We start from the raw sequence: 18386 nt of genomic DNA, 5'->3' as shown, positions 1-18386 counted from the left end.
GCTAAATTTCCAAGTTCCTCCATGATGTTGGAAACATGTCCCGTAACCAAGCAGGTGTGATGTTTATCTATGATTACATTAAAATTAGGCAAATAGAAGAGAAATTTCAAATTTCAAAAATGCACTCTTCTTGAGAATCATTGAATTTTTTTTTGATGCCATATTTTACTTATTTGCAGAATCTGAAACGATGATCTTGACCTAAGGATGATGTGATTTTAATTATTTAAAAACATATCCAGAAAAAAACAAACATATTTAACCTGTTTACCTGATGTCACAAAGGGCTACTTTCCAAGATTTTGTTTTTTAGCTGTATAAACTGCTTGCATTGGCAACGTTAAACAAGTGTTTAAAAGTTGGACACTGTTCCATGCAATTGCTAAAAAAACAAACAAAAAAAAACATCCTAACAATGGATTTCGTTGTTGTATGGGACACACAGTGACTGGGACAATACGTACAGCTGTTGGTGTCGTTGGCAACAGCGATGATGCCCATCGGCTGCTGGGGGATGTCGGCACGCAGCACTTTCATGTCCCCCCCGGTGTACTTGTCCGCTCGCAGCACGGCCCTCCGCACCCAGTCCGTCCAGAAGATGTAGTCCCCGTACACGGCCAGGCCGAACGGATGCACCGGCTCGCTCTTCAGCAGGACCTGGAACGCGGGGAGAAGAGGGAGAGAAGACACAGCTGGGCGTCAGGCGTTGAGTCGGAAGAGAAGGAGGCAGGAAGAGGGGGCGTGGTCTCACTCACGTAGCGGCTGCTGCCGTCGTACTCGCAGCGCTCGATCTTGTCCAGCGTGGCGTCGGAGAAGTAGAGCTTCTCGGCGCGGTGGTCGATGGCCAGGCCGTTGGGGGTCTTGATGTCGCTGCCGATGATCACCAGCACGTTGGCGCCGTTCAGCGAGGCCCTCATGATGCTGGGAGCCTGCTCGTTCCAGTTGGTCCAGAACATGATACTGCAGGGGGGGCAGGAGAAGATCATGAGGCTACGAAAGGGCACTGGAGAGCAGCGTGGCCCAGAAATCTATTACAACGTAATCCACTACTGTAACTAAACTACTTTTTGAGTAACAGAGTAATGTAATGGGATTACTGTGGCAAAACTGGTAATTATGTCATAATTACTTTATCAAGTAATGATAAGTGAAAAGTTACTTTTCCCCAAAAAAATTGCAAGCTAAAAATGTTTTATCCACAAAATGTTTGTTGCGTTTCATAGCTGGAAATACAAACATTATTTTGAGTTTGTCTCGTCTAAATCAAAGAATATTGTGGTTCGCTGTACGTTATGTGCAGGAAACAAGACGTTGTTAACTTGAAACTTGAAAATATCCGCGTCGAACCTCATAAATTGTTGAAAGCCATGTTGACAAATAAGTCAGCAGTACTCTGCACAGTAGAGATCTTTTAACTACTGTGCTTCTAATTGTTGTAATAATATGGGCTGTGCAAAAGGCACCAGTGCTGTACATAAATTTTTTCTGTGAAATGTGCAGTTTGCGTTTAGAGAGCAAACATTCATTCATGTTAAGAGGACAGAGGCAATATTTGGAATTGCAAAATTTGCACTTTAATAAAGTTCATTCCAAAGCACTGAGCAGCTGTTACTTTATCTTTTTTAACGAAAGTAATTAGTGGTTAGCAATGATTACTTATGAAACAAAGTAGTTAAAGAAGTAATTAGATTACTTTTTAAAGGAGTAATCAGTAGTTGGATTACTTTTATGGAGTAATCCCAACAACACTGCTGGAGAGCAGGGTGACGGTGCCGGAAGAGGGTAGAGTCAACAAAACAGAGATGTTCAGTGGGTGCGGAGGACTCACTCCTGACACTCGTCCAGCACGAAGGCTCGGGGGTGGTCTTCGCCCGACATGGTGACCACGGTGTTGCGGTTGTAGGCCACCGAGCGGCTCTGGTCCACCGTGTGGCGCGTGATGGTGGAGGTGGTGTAGCTGGTCCAGTAGAGAGTGTCCCAGCCGCGGTGGTACGCCAGGCCCTCCACCGACCCGACGTCTGTGGAGCAGCGGAGGAAGCAGGAAGGCGTCAGAGAGATAACGAGCTTCAAAGACGGCAGCTGTTGAGGCTTTGAGACAATTTCCCATATTGAAGACATTCCAGTGGGGAGGATTCATTACCCAAAACAATCTATAAATCCCCCCCCCCCCCCAATTTTTTTTGTTGTTGCATATTTAGCCTTTTGTTTACAGCCTCCTGCCAAGACTGACTTGACTTGTTGGACCTTGAGCAAAAAATGATGTTGTGTCAAAGGTTGGAACAAACACGTGGTTGGTTGTCACCGACCTGGGACAGGTTAGCAAGGATTTAGTGTCCCTTTGTGACATCACAAAGGGGCCACCTACGAAACAGCATATTTAAGGACATCTTTCCTGAAAGGAGGGGCAAGCAGAAGCGAAGGATTGGAAAAGATCTATAAGGCATCGTTAGTTATGATGGAAACATTCTTGGAGGAAATACAAAGTGAAGAAGAAGCGTGTGTGTGTGTGTGTGTGTGTGCGTTCGTGTGTATGTACTCGTGCACGCCACGTCATGCCTGCCGCTCCTGGTGGGAGCTTAAAAGCGCCGGTTTTATCCCGTCATTTCATGGCCGGCTGCCTGCACATACAAACATGCCTCCCTGCGGACGGCCATCCACTGCGGCTCGTCGCTCCGACAAGGAAAAGTGCAGCTGGAACAAGTGAAGTCGCTCTGGGGACGAGGGTAAAGGTTGAGGAAGGCCGGCGTTATGAGGAGCTCGCTCATCTGCCATTCTCTTCTTCTTCTTCTTCTTCTTTTTTTTTTTTTTTACAACCTGCAGCGGCCGAGGTGGCGAACACTCAACACAGATGTTTGCTTGGAGTCAATAATTGGCCTCAAATCCATGTTACTGCTGGGCGACTAGAGTGCCACAATCAGCCCTAATGCAACACGTTTAGCCTCCACACACAAGAGCCAAGACGAGAGGCGGGAAGGACATCGCTGGTAGCTTTCCCCCCATCATTTCCATTATTTCCACAGCGATAAAAAAAAAAAAAATGGTGTCTGCCGCGCTGAAAGGAGATGAATATTGTCGGTTGGTTACGTAAGGAGGAGGGCAGCGTCACTCCTCCCAGTCGGCCCCCTGGTTACTGTGCAAACAGCGGCGACGAGCAGCCAGCAGGAAGAGCTTCGCCTTCACCCAGAGAGCCGAGCCGTCCTGACCGCCAACACTGACGCAGCCTCGCAGGCTTCCTCAGGTTCCTTTTAACTTTAACTTTATTTAAACTTTTTTTTCTCACTTTTCTGGCCTGCTGGTGGAGCCCTCAGGTCGCGAGCAGATGGATGAAGGGACAGATGGACGCGATGCCTCCCGCCACTCAGCGACAAGTAGCATTGACTGCCTCTAAAGTGGAACGTCTGTTAGCGAGTCTGGCCTGAGTTTGTCCTTCGCTGCCCGGCTTGGGGGAATCAATAGACGGCGGAGCAGCAGCAGCGGCAGCAGCAGCAGCAGCAGCAGCAGGCGGTGGCCGTCGCCGCACTGACATCGACATTGTGGATTTGACCCAAGTCGCTCCCCCGCTCGCCCTCCCCTCCCCTCCCCCACCTCCACTGTGGATAATGAGGGCCGTGGCGAGGCAGCCAGGAAAAATCCGGTCTTTGCGGACTAAATGAGGTCATAGTTTAAAGAAACGCTGCTTGCTTTTCGATTTAATATGCTGAGCAGAAACGTGCGGCTGGATTCCTCCCGCTGCTGACCCGCTGCTTGGTCAACACATGGAGCTGGAGCAGCAGCAGAGGGCCAACGCCAGCGAGCGCGGCCCCGTGGCCAGCGACCCCGTGATCATCATCCTGGTGCCCATCCTGGACGGGCTGATCCTGGTGAGCGGGCTGCTCGGCCAGGGCCTCGTCATCGCCATCCTCAACGGCCGCAGGAAGAAGGAGAAGCAGCCGCCGCACGGCACCGACACGCTGCTGCTGGCCCTGAGCGCCGCCGACCTGCTGCTGCTGCTCTGCCTGCCCTTCCACACCACCGCCATCACGCTGGGCTACTGGCCCTTCGGCGGCTTGCTGTGCAAAGCCGTCAGCTTCCTTGGCGTCGCCTGTTCGGCCGCCTCCGCCTTCACCCTGGCGGCGCTGGCGGTGACCCGCTACCTGACGGTGGTGCACCCCGCCTGGACCTACCGCTCCAGGATGCACCGGCGCATCAAGCTGACGGTGGCGCTGCTCTGGGTCCCGGCGTCGGCCTTGGCGTCGCCGCAGTTCTTCTTCCGCACGGTGACCAAGACCAGCTCCGTGGCCTGCTTCGCCTTCCTGTCCGACTTCAGCCAGCTGGTCTACAGCATCGCCCTCTTCCTGTTCGGCTTCGCCCTCCCGCTGAGCATCATCGTGGTCATGTACGCCAAGATCTACTTCTTCCTGCGGCGCGCGCAGCTGACGGGCAACGCCCCCCACCTGGAGCGCTACCAGAGCCTGGTCACACACACCTCGGCGCTGCTGGTCCTGGTCTTCACGCTGCTGTGGCTGCCCTCCTACGCCGTCATGTTCTCCTTCGTCGGCGGCACCATCACGGGCTCGCACAGCTTCAACATCGTGGCCATCCTGGCCAGGCTGCTGGCCTCCTCGGTGGCCGTGGTCAACCCCGTGCTGTACGGGCTCATGTCTCAGAAGTTCCGCCGGGACCTGCTGGAGCTGGCCAGGGAGCACTGGATGTGTTGCAAGCGCTGCCTGGTGGTCTGTCCCCCCGTGATGGGCAGCAGGGACACGGTGCAGCCCTTCGAACTGGACACCACCTCAGACGGAGGCCAGAACTGACTGATGCTGTTAGCAGTGCAGGCAGGCACTGATGTAATGCTATGAGTCAGGATTTTATAATGTTTGCGTATATTTATTTAACTGGTGGAGAAAATGATTGAAAAAAAATTGAAATTCCTTACTTCCAATTAATGACTCCCTGATTAAAAAGTAATAATTTTTAATATCTAGAATTTCGTAAAAAAAATAATAATGTCGACTTAAAAATATATGATGAATTAGTGAATTCAAGACTCTAGATTTAGAATTTGGGGGAAGTCATAGATTATAAATAATGTGCTTTGGTTCAGTACAGTAAACCACCGACTGTATGTATGCAGCCATCATGATGTCATCCATTATTTGCTAAAACCGGATCTGAAGCCTCCAGACTGGTTTCACGGTCGGCACCATCTTGAATTCCCACTTTGTTTTGAAAGCGGATGAGTCCATATTTGGATGTGTGGATGGTCTCGGAGGAGGGCCACGAGTCGAGCGTGAGCCCCCAATGTCCGCTCACCCGCTGGTAAGCTAACTACACTTGGCTACTAAACTGTAGCGATCCCCACAACTTTATGGCCAATAACACTCAGGTTCAGACCAAAATGGACAAAACTGACATCAGAGCCTATTAGGGATTTACACCAACCAAAAATGTGAAAATGAATTTTGTGCTCCTTCCGTATTGCAACCGTTTTGCAACCATTTTTGGTGCCCCCTGCTGGCCAAATGGCAAAATGCAAGTTTTGGGCATTTCCACATTGACCTCCCTTTTGAAACCAGATACTCTGTCCATCCTCATACACAACCAATGCTGTAAACATAGAGGTGCATATCTGACTGCATGGAAAATCCCGATACTCCTGTCAACGATGTGAAACCGCCGAAGGGGCAAGTTTGATCTCTGCGCATGAATAAATGTCTTTCACATTAATCACTTCAGTAACGCACAGGTGAAACGCTGATGTGTAAAGCTTGACAGGCTTCCCACAAGCTTCTTCTTCTTCCAAACAAACAAAACAAAAAAAAAACCCACAACCCACTGGTCTCTGTGCGACATCAATAAACACATGATCCCCATGCACTGCGCTTGTTTTCCTGTGTTCTGCACCCAAGATTGAAGCGTTTAGAGTCCCGCTTGGCGACGACAGCTTTTTGGACGAGATAATTTCCTGAGAGGAGTTCAACCTCCAACCCTTCAATCTTTCAAAGCCAGTGGGATTTAAAAGACGCTGAAGGAAAAAAAGAAAAGTGTGTGTGTGCAGCAGCGTGCAGACAAACGTGCTCCCTTAAAGTGGCAGCTTTAAGTGACGTCAGTCTGCAGCTTGAGTGTCAAAATATGCACTGATGGGTGTTTACGACACCCAAAGGTGTGTGTGTGTGTGTGTGACGAGGGACAACACTCAATTATTGATGGAGCAGAAACAAAGGCGAGCAGGCGCGAGCTGTCACACTTACTGTCCACCACGATCTTGCGGTCGGTGCCGTCGTCGTTGATCTGCTGGATGTTGCCGAAGTGGATGTCGCTGAAGAAGACGCGGTTGGCGCCCTTGCCGCCGCCGCCGTGGTAGTCGAAGCTGAGCGCGATCACGTTCTTCATGTGGTCGGGGTCCTCGAACGGCTTGATGGGCGCGTTGAGGTTGGTCTCGTCCGACAGGTGGATGCTCTTGAGGATGGTCCGCTCCGAGTACAGCAGGTAGCCGTCGTAGTCGCGGCAGCTGCGGTTGTCCTCCGCCAGCATGCCGTGGGCGCAGGCACACGTGCGCTCGCCGTCGCCGCGGTAGAGGCACAGCTGCTCGCAGCCGCCGTTGTTGTCCTTGCAGACGTTGGTGCCTGCAAGGGAGTGTGCGAGACCAAAGACGTGACGCAAAATTCAAACACTCCCGGCGCTGGCGGAGGCAGGTGAGGTTGGTCGGCCGTGTCGAGTGCTAAACTTCGCAGCATAAAAGTTTCTGTTGTACGTTTACCTTGTTGTCTGGCCCTGTTGAAGACCTTGATGTCCTTCAGCTGCACTCCGATGCCCGTCCTGAGCTGCACGGCGTCCGAGGCGTTGTCTTTGCTTCCTCTCTTGATGGAGCCGTTGGCGTGGGTTCTGGCGGGAGGCGTCGGTGCACAAGAAAAGTCAAAACTGTATTCTTAACCCTAAATGTAAAAAAAAAAAAAAGGAAAAATATTGATATAGATAATTGAAAGAACGGCTTCGAACGGACCTGTCGCTCCAGTAGATGAAGCCTTCGAAAACGGACACGGCGAACATGTCCATGTTGTTGTTGGCCAACACCAGCTGCCGGTTCTTGCCGGTCTCCAGGTCGATTCGCTCAATCTTGTCCGTCCTGGCGTCGCACCAGTACAGGAGACCGTCCTGCAGGGCCAAAGCAAATTGGACATAAAGCATAAATATATCAGCAGCAATAGACAAAAACATGCATCCCCGTGTGCTGCTCTAAAACATTTGTGAGACCCTTATAGTTTATTGTCCTACTACTTCAACACCCCAACGCCCATAAAGTGGGGATGCGGTGGCAGACGTATAACTCAAGAGAGAGGAAACCACTGCAACACTGAAACATCTTACAACGGCTCTAATTCTGCAAGGACAAGCAGGATCCTGACAATAAACCAGACCAGCGTCCAGTGTCCCACTCCCATGCACTGTGACAAATCTATTTCCTCCAGTCGAGTTGGGTCGGGTGCGGGCCCGTACCTCGTAGTCGATGGAGATGCCGTTGGGCCAACTGATGCTGACGTTGACGAGGACCAACCTCTGGCTTCCATCCAACCTGGAGCGCTCGATACGGGGGTACTGACCCCACTCTGTCCAGAACAGATACCTGCACACACACACACACACACACACACACATCCTCATTTTTGGTGACAATGTCGCACATTCAAGCACCCAATGTTGTGCTTTACATTGTTCCAAGTCTCAGATAAAGGCTCCATTTCCTGGACTGTTTTAGGATGTTCGGTGGTCAATTCCTTGTCTACAACTAAACTAAGATTCCTTTTTTACAGTCTGTCACTCCAAAAAATAAAACAGTCACGCGCTCATTAAAAAAAAATCGCCTTTAGGTGTTTGATCTTGTCAGGCACCAGTCTTTCAAAGGTCACATTAAACTTTCATGCCAGTCTTCCTGTGCGTGGTGGCCGTAATGAAAGTCGAGGCTCAGAGGTGAACAGTCTTTACCCTTGGGCTGGGTGGACGGTGATGGCTCGGGGCTTGTCCAGGCCCTGCGAGATGACCACGTAGCGGAAGGAGCCGTTCAGCCTGGCCACTTCGATTACGTCGAAGCCCTGATCCGTCCAGTAAATGTTCCCTATTGAGGCGGCGGAGAGAAAAGGAAGAAAAAAAATCAGCCAGAGGCAGACGGCAGGACGATCGATCGTGAGCTTCGACGTGCGATGACCGGACCTGCTATCCAGTCGACGGTGATGCCCTCCACTCGGCCGATGCCGTTGGTGACCACGTCCTCCCTCCAGGTCTGGTCTCTTTTGGCCCTGCTGATGGTGCTCAGGCCCATGTCCACCCAGTAGATGGTGTCGTTCTCTGGGAAAATAAAGCAAAAGTCTTCTTGAGCTTTCTTTTGCCCCCCTGTTGATACAAAGGTCCCGTCATCTGCCCATTTTCAGGTCTTTCTTCAACATCCCAGAGAGCAGTGGAGCGGCCACACACGAATGATTATCTCCAACCAACGGCATGTTTAGCCCTCTGTTGACAGCCTCCAACAAAAATGCTCTTGCTCAACTAATGCTTTATTGGATATTTTATGTGTGTGTAAAGGGTCCAAATGAGACCTGTGAGGGTCCAACAAACAACTTTTATCACTGAGCAGGGGAACCGCTCTTTGTGACATCACAAAGGGCCACTATCAGAATTAGAATTGGAACTTTTAGAAAGAGAGAAAATATGGAATTTTCAAATTCCTGGGGAGTTCACTGACAGGACAGAGATGGAAAAGTGGATTTTGCATAATACAGATTAAAAATGTGAACAATGAATCAATTATTGATTAATTGTCAATTAAGAATTGTTCGATTAAATTAAATTAGTCACAATTAATTGAACTTTTTTTTTTGTTAAATGGTGTTGTGTATACCTGTTGATACCTGTTGAAATATGACCCCTTAGAAGTCAAGAGGATAAATGTTTAGGGGGTTTCTACTGTTCTCTAATGTAAAAATGGGTGACATTGGACCCTCAACATTATCTACGGGTTAAATAATGTCTTCCTTAAACATTTTTCATTGTGAAATTTAGGTTCTCATGAAAAATTGCTGCTTATGAATTAGTCATTAATTGATTGGTAAGGTCAATCAACTAACGATTAATGAATGAATCGATCATTTGCATCCTTCATAAAGATACATACAAAAAACCCCAAACAGAGCCCGCTGGTCCCTGAGAGCAACTCACCTGCATGAAAGTCAATCCCGACGGCCAGGGAGGTGCCAGACACCGGCACCAGGGCGTCGGATTTGTCTGCTGGGTCGAGTGGAATTCCTCTGATTCCCTCGTGGACGGAGTAGAGCAGGAAGGAGCCCATTCCTGCTCCGGGACGGGACAGGACGAGACGTCAAACCGCGTCGCTCGCACGCTTCCCGCTCACTAGCTGCGTGTGTGACTGTCGCTGTGATAGTCTTACCTACACAGGACTGCTGTCCTGACTTCAGGCTGTATCCCGCCGTGCACATGCAGGACCTGCTGGTGGGCGATGTGGGCAGGCAGAGCTGGGAGCAGTCGCCGTTGTTGTTGCTGCACAGGTTGATTCCGGCTGGAGGGGGGAAATGGGTTCAGAGTAAAACCAGTGCCTTTTCAAGCCCTCGACACAGAAAAAAATTCTCCCTGTACCGGGTGTCGTACCTTTCTGCACGTCCTCATCGTAGATCCTCATGTGCATCATGGGCGAGGTGTTGTTTCGCATCACCCTCCAGTTCCCTCCGTCCTTCTTGTCACATGTTCCAATCTGGTCTGTGCCTTGGTCCGCCCACCAAAGCTTGTCGCCTGCAGGCAAAGGAGACGTGAAAGAATTTGTTGGTTGTTTTTTGGAAAGGAATAAAATAAATCCTAATAATCAATGACTTTTCTCCCCATCTCACCCATGATAGCCAGTGCCGTGGCCTTGGTCAGTTTGCCTCTGACGGCGTCCAGGGTCTCCACTTTGGATCCATCCATCTGACAGCGGTTAATGGTGCTGTTTCCTGAGCTGATCCAGTACAGCTGCTCTCTCTCAAAGTCAATGGAGAGGCCTGAGCGGAAACAACCAGAGCTCCATTACACACAACACCTTTTTTCTTTTCCCCCCTTTCTCGCTTTTACCGCCTCTCTTGGGGCGACATCCCCAGAGCCAGCCCAGTCCGGTAGACTGCGTGTCTGCTCACCCACTGGTCCCTTCTGATTGGTGAAGAGCGTGGTCTGGTTGCTGCCGTCCATGTTGGCCATACTTATGTTATCACCATCGGTCCAGTACAGCTTCCTGGGGAGGAGACGGACGGACGGGGTTTTAGAGGCCTTCACAGATTAGAGAAGCAGCAGCAGCAGCAGCGATAAAACTATCAGGGGAGGAATGTGACCCGCACTCACCCGAGGTGCGGGTGAAGCACTAGGCAGTGGGGCTTATCCAGGCCCTGGATGACGGCGTTCTTGAAGGATCCGTCCAGCCTGGCCACGTTGATCTGCTTCTTGTTGGCGTCGTAGCTGGTCCAGAAGAGGTTCCTGGACACCCAGTCCACCGCCAGGCCGTGAGCGTTGGGCAGGTCTGCGAGGCGAAGAAAGAAATGTTCTCTCAAGTCTTCATTTGAAAGGGCCTTGAGGCCATGAAGATCCAGACCTCGGGCGCCACGGCTCTCACCGGCAGACACGACGGTCTCCACCCCCGTGCCGTTGATGAACGCCCTTTTGATGGTCTGCGTTCGGACGTCGGACCAGTAGATGCGATGCTCCACGGCGTCGTAGTCCACCACCGTCACGTTGTCAATGTCCGGCACGGTGAAGGAGATGATGTAGTTGTAGTAGGGGTTGTCAATGTCCACGCCGCGGATCTCGATCTGACGGGCGTACAGGAGGAACTTGCGGGACTCTGCACGGAATCAAAGAGGAAAAATAAAGACGACTGATTCACACACTACTGCAGCGGCAGACTGTTGCAAATACAGCCGAGGCTTTTTAGGCGGTGGTCGGCTGGACGGTCTGTCGCCTCCTGACCTTTGCACGTGCGTTTGTCCGGCTGCAGCTTCATGAGGTGAGGACAGGCGCAGGAGAAGGTCTGGTTGAAGTTGATGAGGCAGAGGTGGGAGCACGGGCTGCTGCCATCCACCTGGGCACACGGGTTCGGAGCTGCGGGAGAGAGACAGAAAGTGATTGCTGAGGTTAGATTTGGAGATAATAATCACGACACCTGAAATATTCCTTTCCACGGTGCCACGCCAGCGAAGTCTTCCTGATGCGGATGAGGAAGCACATTTACGAGACGCAATTCAAAGAGCTCGAACAGGACGGCCGAGTCGAGCGGCATCCTTGCAGAAAGTGAGCATCTCCGGCGGAGCTGTCAACACGGCTCGCCGGACGCAGCCGTCAATCAAAGCCGTCTGTGAGATCTCTCTTTGCCTGGCTGCCAATTACTGGGGGTCTGGTGCCTCTTTGCAGCCCGCACACCCGAGAGACCAGCACACACAAACACATGCACACACACTGGACTACTAAACACCAGGGTGACAGCTCTGCCGCAAAACACATCTGACAATCTCCTCCCCGTCTTGTCAATCACACATTCATCCGAGAGATCAGCGCGTGACATTTATGTCCCGGGTTTTTTTTGTTTTTTGTTTTTTGTTTGCCACTCAGCCGGTGGGGAAATGTCAACCGGCGAGGTGACTTTTTGATCAAGCGGGCAGCGGGAGGTGTCCAAATCGCAGCTAGTGAGCCGAGACGAGGCGTCTCGCGGCTCGGAAAGGTCGGCCGTTTCCGGGGGAAGGGGAACCGCGAACGAGCACTTTGGGAATGTGCTGCGATGGCCGTCGCCCTGCTCAGCTGACTGAATGTAGAGACCCAGTTGGGACGGGCAAAAGATTTTTGTTTCACTGCTGTTTTCTTTAAATGCACGCCAAACTACCTGGGTACGGAGCGGTTTCCACGCTTTTAGGTCATAAAACCCACCTTGTGGCTGCCGGGACGGGTGGTAGACCTGCAGGTCGAAGGGCTGCGTGTTTGTGCGCTGCACCACCGTGACGTTGTGTCCCGTCCACTTGTTGGCCTTGGCCAGAGTGTTGGTCCGCCAGTCGGTCCAGTACACCTCCCCGCCATACATGGTTACGGCAAAGGGGTGTGACAGGTACTCGTGGCCCCGCAGCACCTCGATCAGCCCGGAGCCGTCGTACATCGCCGAGTAGATGGCGTCCGACCTGCAGATAGGAGAGGCGGAAGGTCAATGAGTGCATCAGATTGTGTTTATGCAGGCAACGCATCTGCTTGTGCGCTACTGCGGATTGCAACAGTCTGAAATTTCTGATGCAACTCCACCTCCTCTCAAGCAGAACGGAGAAGAGAAATCGTATTGAGGGCAAGTTGAATGAAACAAGAAGCACGACTTTATGAGACAAACTTCATATATTGGTATCAACAGTAGGGGTGGGGGAAAAAATTGATTCTTAGATTAATCACGATTATGACATTGCCAATTAAGAATCGACTCAGAAATTTTAAGAAATACATTTTTTTAATGAGGCCGGAACTCATGTGCGACTGCACTGCAGTGTCGTTCCGACTGTTTAAGGTGACGCACACTAGACACACGAGCACGCAGATCCAAACCAACTCATGAGACTGACAGAAATGACTAAAAACGAGTTTGACCGGCTCCTTCGGGATTTATAGCCAGTCCTTCTGCGGTATGTTGGATGCTTTGGAGATATATATATATATATATATATATATATATATATATATATATGAATCGTGATAAATCGCGATTCTCGATTAATCGCAATTAATTGCATTGTAGCCCTCTGAATCAGAATCGAATCGAAACGTCAGGTACCTTGCGATTCCCACCCGTAATCATCAGTATCAAAGTATCACAATAATTATCGTTACCATGAGACATTATCGTCACATTCCCATTTATGAGCAGTTCCGCTGGGTGATTCTAGCGAGTGAACAGGGGGACGCTTGCCAGAATGACAGCGCCACACGAGGAGCTAACGGCTACCTGGCATCGATCCAGACTATGCGTCTCTCCATGTAGTCCACAGTCAGACCGTTGGGCCAGCCACCACTTCCTGTTTCCCTGTGGATGGTGCGTCTGCCTTCGCCGCTCATCGACGCCGCCTCGATCCGCGGCAGGCTGGCATCCCAGTCTGTCCAAAACAAAATGCTGCAGGGAGCAGGAGCGAAAGGGGAAGGGGGAAAAAAATTGAATCAATAAATATTAAAAAGTTACTTTCCACATTCAAATTCCATGACTTCGAAAGTTGGGATCTGTGTATCTTACCCGTCTCGGGGGTCTAATGCAATGGCCCTGGGGTGCTCCACTTCGCCAGCCAGCAGGGTGGTTCTCATGGTCCCGTCCAGCCTGGCCACCTCAATCTGGTCCAAGTTGCTCTCCACCCAGTAGATGTTCCCTGCGATCCAGTCAACGGCCAGGCCCTCTGGAGTGGCCAGCCCGTACTGGATCACCACCTCGAAACTGGTCAGGGCTGAACACAGGGCAGCAAGACAACAGAAACGTACCACATTAAACTTGTTTGGAAGAAAAAAATCCTGAAAAATGAGTAATCCGTCAGAGTTCTTCACGCTAATGGAATCTGGATTGCTGCTGTGCCTGACAGAGTGGTTTGGACCGAGATTGATGTCGCTAACAAATCCCACACCAGGCCTCCGACAGTCTCTCACACACGCAAATTAGAGAAAAAGAAAGTGTGTGAATCTCCTGTCGAGGATAGCTGAAGACTCTGAAGACCTGCATCGCCTGTTTGAAGGCTAAATGGAACGCAAAGGCTCCCAGCAATCGCTCAGCGTGCATGTGTGGTAAGTGCGCAAAAACAGCCCTGCAACAGTTTCAGAGGAGCAGAGGGAGCCGATCTCCAAAACTGGTCACGGCGTCCCTGTTTTTGATTTTTCTTTTTTTCTTTTTTCCAACAGCGAATTTGGAAAGCTGGGAAAGCGGAGCTGCGGCAGAGTGAGCGCTGCAGCCTCCTACGCTGCATCAGTGTTCTGGCTGCAGTCACGCACAGCAAGTACTGAGACAAATGGGATGAGACAAAGCCTTCCGTGTGCCCCCGAAGTGCTGCGGTGGGAACACAACCTTGATTGGCAAGGAGACCTGGGGTTCTGGAGCGGCCGAGGCCAGCTGGACCCGGGAGATTTGTTCAGGGTCATTGAATGCCACTTCTGACCACAGCCTCGCTTAAGGAAAAAAAAAAAAAAAACATCTGGCTTTTGCGAAGCTGCAGCCTATTTGCAAAACAGGAGGTTTGAAGTCGGGGAGACTTTGTTCGGTTTGTATTTCTGAAACCAAGGAGCTCGTGATAAAAAATTGTTTGCAGCGTTCACTCAGCGTGCCAGTGATGATCGGGTGTTTCAGGGGTTTCTTTCTTTAAATCTGCGGATGTAAATATATTATTTAAGTTTTTAGTCAAGGTCAACACTGTTTTTGATTAAACTACTTGGGCAACTCGCAGCTGCAGACAACCTGTGCCATGCAGATCCTCAAGTGACAAAACACGAATGAACAAACGAAAATAGGTTGCTGCAATGTCAGTGCGCCGTGCAAGTCAGTTTTGCAAACAGCTGCCGCAGTAAGAAATCATGAAAGACGGCAGTCGAGTAAGATGAAAGAATCAGAAACTGGGACACTAATATGTGTCACGCATAAAGGGAGATGAATATTTCTCTGTGTGCATGTAAAACATCTGATCGTAATGTAATCAAAACCGGGTTAAAGCTGAAAAAGAAAAAGTTCCAGCGCCTCTGAGATGTTGGTGACTGCTCGAGTGAACGCTCTTCAATCTGTTTCAAGGATTAAGATGTTCAAGTTTATCAGTCGTCTGAGTTCATTCATTCATTCATCTTCTGTACCCGCTTATTCCTATCCCAGCTGTCTTAGGGCGAAGGCAGGGTACACCCTGGACAACTTGCCAGTTCATCGCAGGGCCTCAGTCGTCTTGAGTATTTCTGAAAATCAGATTGTCTCGGGCTTGACAAACTTTGGGTGCGGTCCCACACGCTGCACGTCACAGTTCTGGAAGCTCTGGTGCCTTTTAAATTGTGTTCGCTGGACGACCCTGTGCTGCATCTCTTTCTTTCTTTTTTTTGTGTTTTGCTTTGGTTGCTTGTTTGTCTGTGTTCTGCTGTTTAATCTTTTGATTTGGACCTCGAGTCGGTCAAACAATAAATCGTGACCGGCTCACCTCCGTTGTCGGACAGCTTGCCGCGGTAGATCTTGTCCTCCACCACGTCAGTCCAGTACAAGGTGCTCTGGTTGAGGTGGAAGTCCAAGGCGATGGTGTTCCTCAGGCCGGGAACCAACACGCTGAACTCGCCCTTGTGCAGGTCGATCCGTCGGATCTCGTGGCGGTTGGAGAAGATGATGAAGGGCTTGAAGGGATCTGAAGCAAAAGAGTCACGGCAAAATTTCAGAATTTCGGCGTAAAAATTCCTACGCACGGCTATGCGCTTGCTAGCATGACCCCCCCACCCAAATGCTAGCGTGCGTGAATGCAGTGAGGGCGCTACCGGTGCTTTTGCAGCTCTCCATGTCGGACTCCAGCTCCCAGCCCTCGTAGCAGGAGCACTTGACGCTGGACTTCTCCTGCTCGCACCTCTGGCTGCACTTGAGGTGTTTGGCACAGAAGCTCTGGATCTGGCAGGTCTTGTTGTCGGCTCCCAGCTCCATCCCCAGGGGGCAGGAGCACTCAAAGCCCTCCCCGGGAATGATGCTGCAATTGTGGCTACAGCCGCCATTGTCGATGGCGCACAGGTCTGCGGGAGAAGGAGGAGAAAGCGTTGCGGCTGTAAGACCTGGACACACCGTTCGCGTCGGTGACGCAGTGGTTAGCGCGGAGGCGGGTATTGAAAACGGACGGACGGATGTTGCTTCTGTCATCTTACGTACCGCAAAGCTTCTCGTCGGAGCCGTCGGGACAGTCGTCGGTGCCGTCGCACAGCTTCTCGGCGGGCAGGCAGATGGAGTCGTTGGTGGCGCACATGTGGTGGGACAACTTGCACACCAGCGCCTCGCAGTTGTCCTCGTCCGAGTTGTCCTCGCAGTCGCTGTCGCCGTCGCACACCCAGGCCTTGCTGATGCAGCGCGCTGCCCGGATCCACAGAAATATCCATTTAGTGTCGATTGAAGATATGCGCCTTCATGGTTTATTCATCGGCAAACCGAGCAAGGCAGGCAAGAGAGCGCGGCGCTGTTATCACGCCGCCTCGGTCAGCGTTATGAGGCCCGATTCATTATTCTGAGGCACTTTCTGTCGTAACGAGAGGCATTTATCTTCATTTGTCCCAGGGACGCAAGCCCGTCTGAGTCAACTGGAACTTGAGTGATGCCTCATTAATTCCAAGAACACAGTCTCACAGTCAGAACTGTACAGACGTGGCTTATAAAAAGGGAATCCATTGTTAAACATGCTAAGCTGCTATTTGACTGAACACTCTGTTCCTCCTCGTGGAGGAAGAGGAAGGTTTTTGTCCAGCCAAAACTTTCTGAGTGTCGGTGTCGCTGACGTGTCGCTGACGTGAGGAGGACTACTGTAATTTAACTACTTTTTGAGTATCGGAGTAATGTAATGGGATTACTCTGGCAAAACTGGCAATTATATCAAAATGACTCGATCAAGTAACGATTCCATTACTTTTCTGAAAAAACTTGCAAGTCTTATTATCGACAAAATTTCTGATATTTTGCAGAAAACAGTGATGTCGCAGATTGATGATGCAGCCGTGCATGCAACGTCACTGATATGCGACGACGCACCAAAACAAGCATGGCGGCGGCAAAAGAAAAAAACTGCGATTGCGGTTTGATAGCTGGAAATACAAACATTACTTTTCGTTCATCTCGTCTGAATGAAAGAATACTGTGGTTCGTTGTAACCGTATGTGCAGGAAACAAGACGTTCTCAACTGTTACCTTATCTTTTGTTGAACTAAACTAATTAGTAATTGATTACTTATGAAACGAAGCAGTTAAAGAAGTAATTAGATTACTTTTAAAGGAGTAATCAGTAATCAATAGTTGGACTACTTCTATGGAGTAATCCCAACAACACTGCTCCTCCCCAGCGGGCTGCAGCACCGGCTGAGTGCCTCCTCACCTGAGTCCCTGCAGCTAAACTTGACCGCCGGGTCGCACATGTGGGTCACGCCCTCGCAGTTGCTCTCGTCGCTCAGGTCCATGCAGTCCGTGTCCCCGTCGCAGCGCCAGCGCATGGGGATGCACAGGCCGTCCATCCGACACTGGAACTCGTCCACGTGGCAGCCACCTGGAGGGCGAGTGGCTGCGGGGGAGGAGAAGGAGTGGGGGGGGGCGGGAGGCAGATGAGATGTGATTGTTAGCCAGCACAAGCCAGGGTTGGATGGTCCCTGTGGCATGCGGCCGGCTTCCAACGCCACGTAAGAGAGAAGGAGAAAATAATGAAGCACTGTTGTCATTAATGAAGTGCGACGGCGAAAACTGAGATTCCGAGTTAACAACCTGACGCTGCGCCAGGGCAAAGAACAATCGCGGGCTCTGCCCGGTGAAGTCACTGGCGGGCCGGAGGCGCCACTGAGGTGGCGAGCCGGCGTCCCGAACGTCCGCTGCTGGCAGGACGGCGGCAGGAGGAAGAAAAGCGGAGGAGGAAGAGGAGGAGGTGCGTCTGGGGGAAGGAGGCTGATAGTTGTCCCCCTTTTATTAAATTTTAATTAATGGCTTTGAGACAGCAGGCCAAAACAGTCTACGCACACACAGACAGACTGCTCATTAGAGCAACAGGTCACACTGGGGCCTGACTCTGCATGCTGGGGCTTGACAGCACTTGGCTTCGCTTTCCGGCCCGGATCAAACAGGGCGGACAAAACATCCGACCGCACACAGGAGTCGGATGTTCCGGCAGCTGAAGGAAGGAGCGCGGCGCCGACTAACGAAGCCGCCTCCACCATCGTCGCTGGGAAAAGTGTAATCGAGCAAAAAAAGATCAAAGAAATAAACAGCAAAGTACCGAATTAGTCAGACGTGAGCGTCGGCTATCGTCAAACTCTAGGGATAAAGATTCGATTCTGGCGGGAGCGAAAGTCAGCGAAGCTCCTCAAGTCACATTTGAACATCGTCACATCCGACAGCAGACGACAGTAAAACATCTTTCATCACAACATGCCGCTGCAATAGATTGTTTTTTGTTTTTTTGCGGTCACCCCTCACCCTGGTTGGTGCAGTTGGCGTGAGTCTCGTCGCTGTAGTCGCCGCAGTCGTTGTCGCCGTCGCAGGTCCAGTACTCCGGGATGCAGCGGCCGCTGTTGCACTTGAACTGGACGCTGGAGCAGGAGTGGCTGCAGCCGGCCTCATCGCTGTTGTCGCCGCAGTCGTTGTCTGCCAAGAAGGGATTTTTTTGAATTACTTTTTTTTTCTTCCT

General features: G+C 50.9%; 2 protein-coding genes across 2 annotated transcripts in view; one reads left to right on the top strand and one right to left on the bottom strand.

Moving 5' to 3' along the window:
* LOC142888173 (low-density lipoprotein receptor-related protein 1-like) overlaps nt 1-18386 on the bottom strand; it is a 97768-nt gene that overhangs the window by 27781 nt on the left and 51601 nt on the right. Inside the window, exons 20-44 of the mRNA XM_076026242.1 lie at nt 18176-18343; nt 17091-17273; nt 15884-16081; nt 15505-15750; nt 15180-15377; nt 13262-13466; nt 12980-13144; nt 11929-12173; nt 10978-11109; nt 10625-10852; nt 10357-10531; nt 10155-10249; nt 9873-10022; nt 9637-9777; nt 9419-9547; nt 9190-9321; nt 8188-8322; nt 7963-8092; nt 7477-7603; nt 6983-7134; nt 6740-6864; nt 6231-6605; nt 1829-2018; nt 756-960; nt 465-657 (exon numbers count right to left, since the gene is read on the bottom strand). Coding sequence (XP_075882357.1) covers nt 465-657; nt 756-960; nt 1829-2018; nt 6231-6605; nt 6740-6864; nt 6983-7134; nt 7477-7603; nt 7963-8092; nt 8188-8322; nt 9190-9321; nt 9419-9547; nt 9637-9777; nt 9873-10022; nt 10155-10249; nt 10357-10531; nt 10625-10852; nt 10978-11109; nt 11929-12173; nt 12980-13144; nt 13262-13466; nt 15180-15377; nt 15505-15750; nt 15884-16081; nt 17091-17273; nt 18176-18343 — 4422 coding nt within the window. The remainder of the gene's footprint in view (nt 1-464; nt 658-755; nt 961-1828; nt 2019-6230; nt 6606-6739; nt 6865-6982; nt 7135-7476; nt 7604-7962; nt 8093-8187; nt 8323-9189; nt 9322-9418; nt 9548-9636; nt 9778-9872; nt 10023-10154; nt 10250-10356; nt 10532-10624; nt 10853-10977; nt 11110-11928; nt 12174-12979; nt 13145-13261; nt 13467-15179; nt 15378-15504; nt 15751-15883; nt 16082-17090; nt 17274-18175; nt 18344-18386) is intronic.
* LOC142888176 (galanin receptor type 1-like) lies at nt 2987-4865 on the top strand. Its single transcript, XM_076026248.1, has one exon. The coding sequence runs from the start codon at nt 3756-3758 to the stop codon at nt 4791-4793; it is 1038 nt and encodes a 345-aa protein (XP_075882363.1). The 5' UTR covers nt 2987-3755; the 3' UTR covers nt 4794-4865.

Source organism: Nelusetta ayraudi, unplaced genomic scaffold (assembly GCF_046127955.1).
Source record: "Nelusetta ayraudi isolate G7.1 ecotype Tasmania unplaced genomic scaffold, CSIRO-AGI_Nayr_v1 ptg000019l, whole genome shotgun sequence".
NCBI classification, from domain to species: domain Eukaryota; kingdom Metazoa; phylum Chordata; class Actinopteri; order Tetraodontiformes; family Monacanthidae; genus Nelusetta; species Nelusetta ayraudi.
Note: the sequence above shows the minus strand (reverse complement) of the source record. Positions and strands in the feature narration are given on the sequence as shown.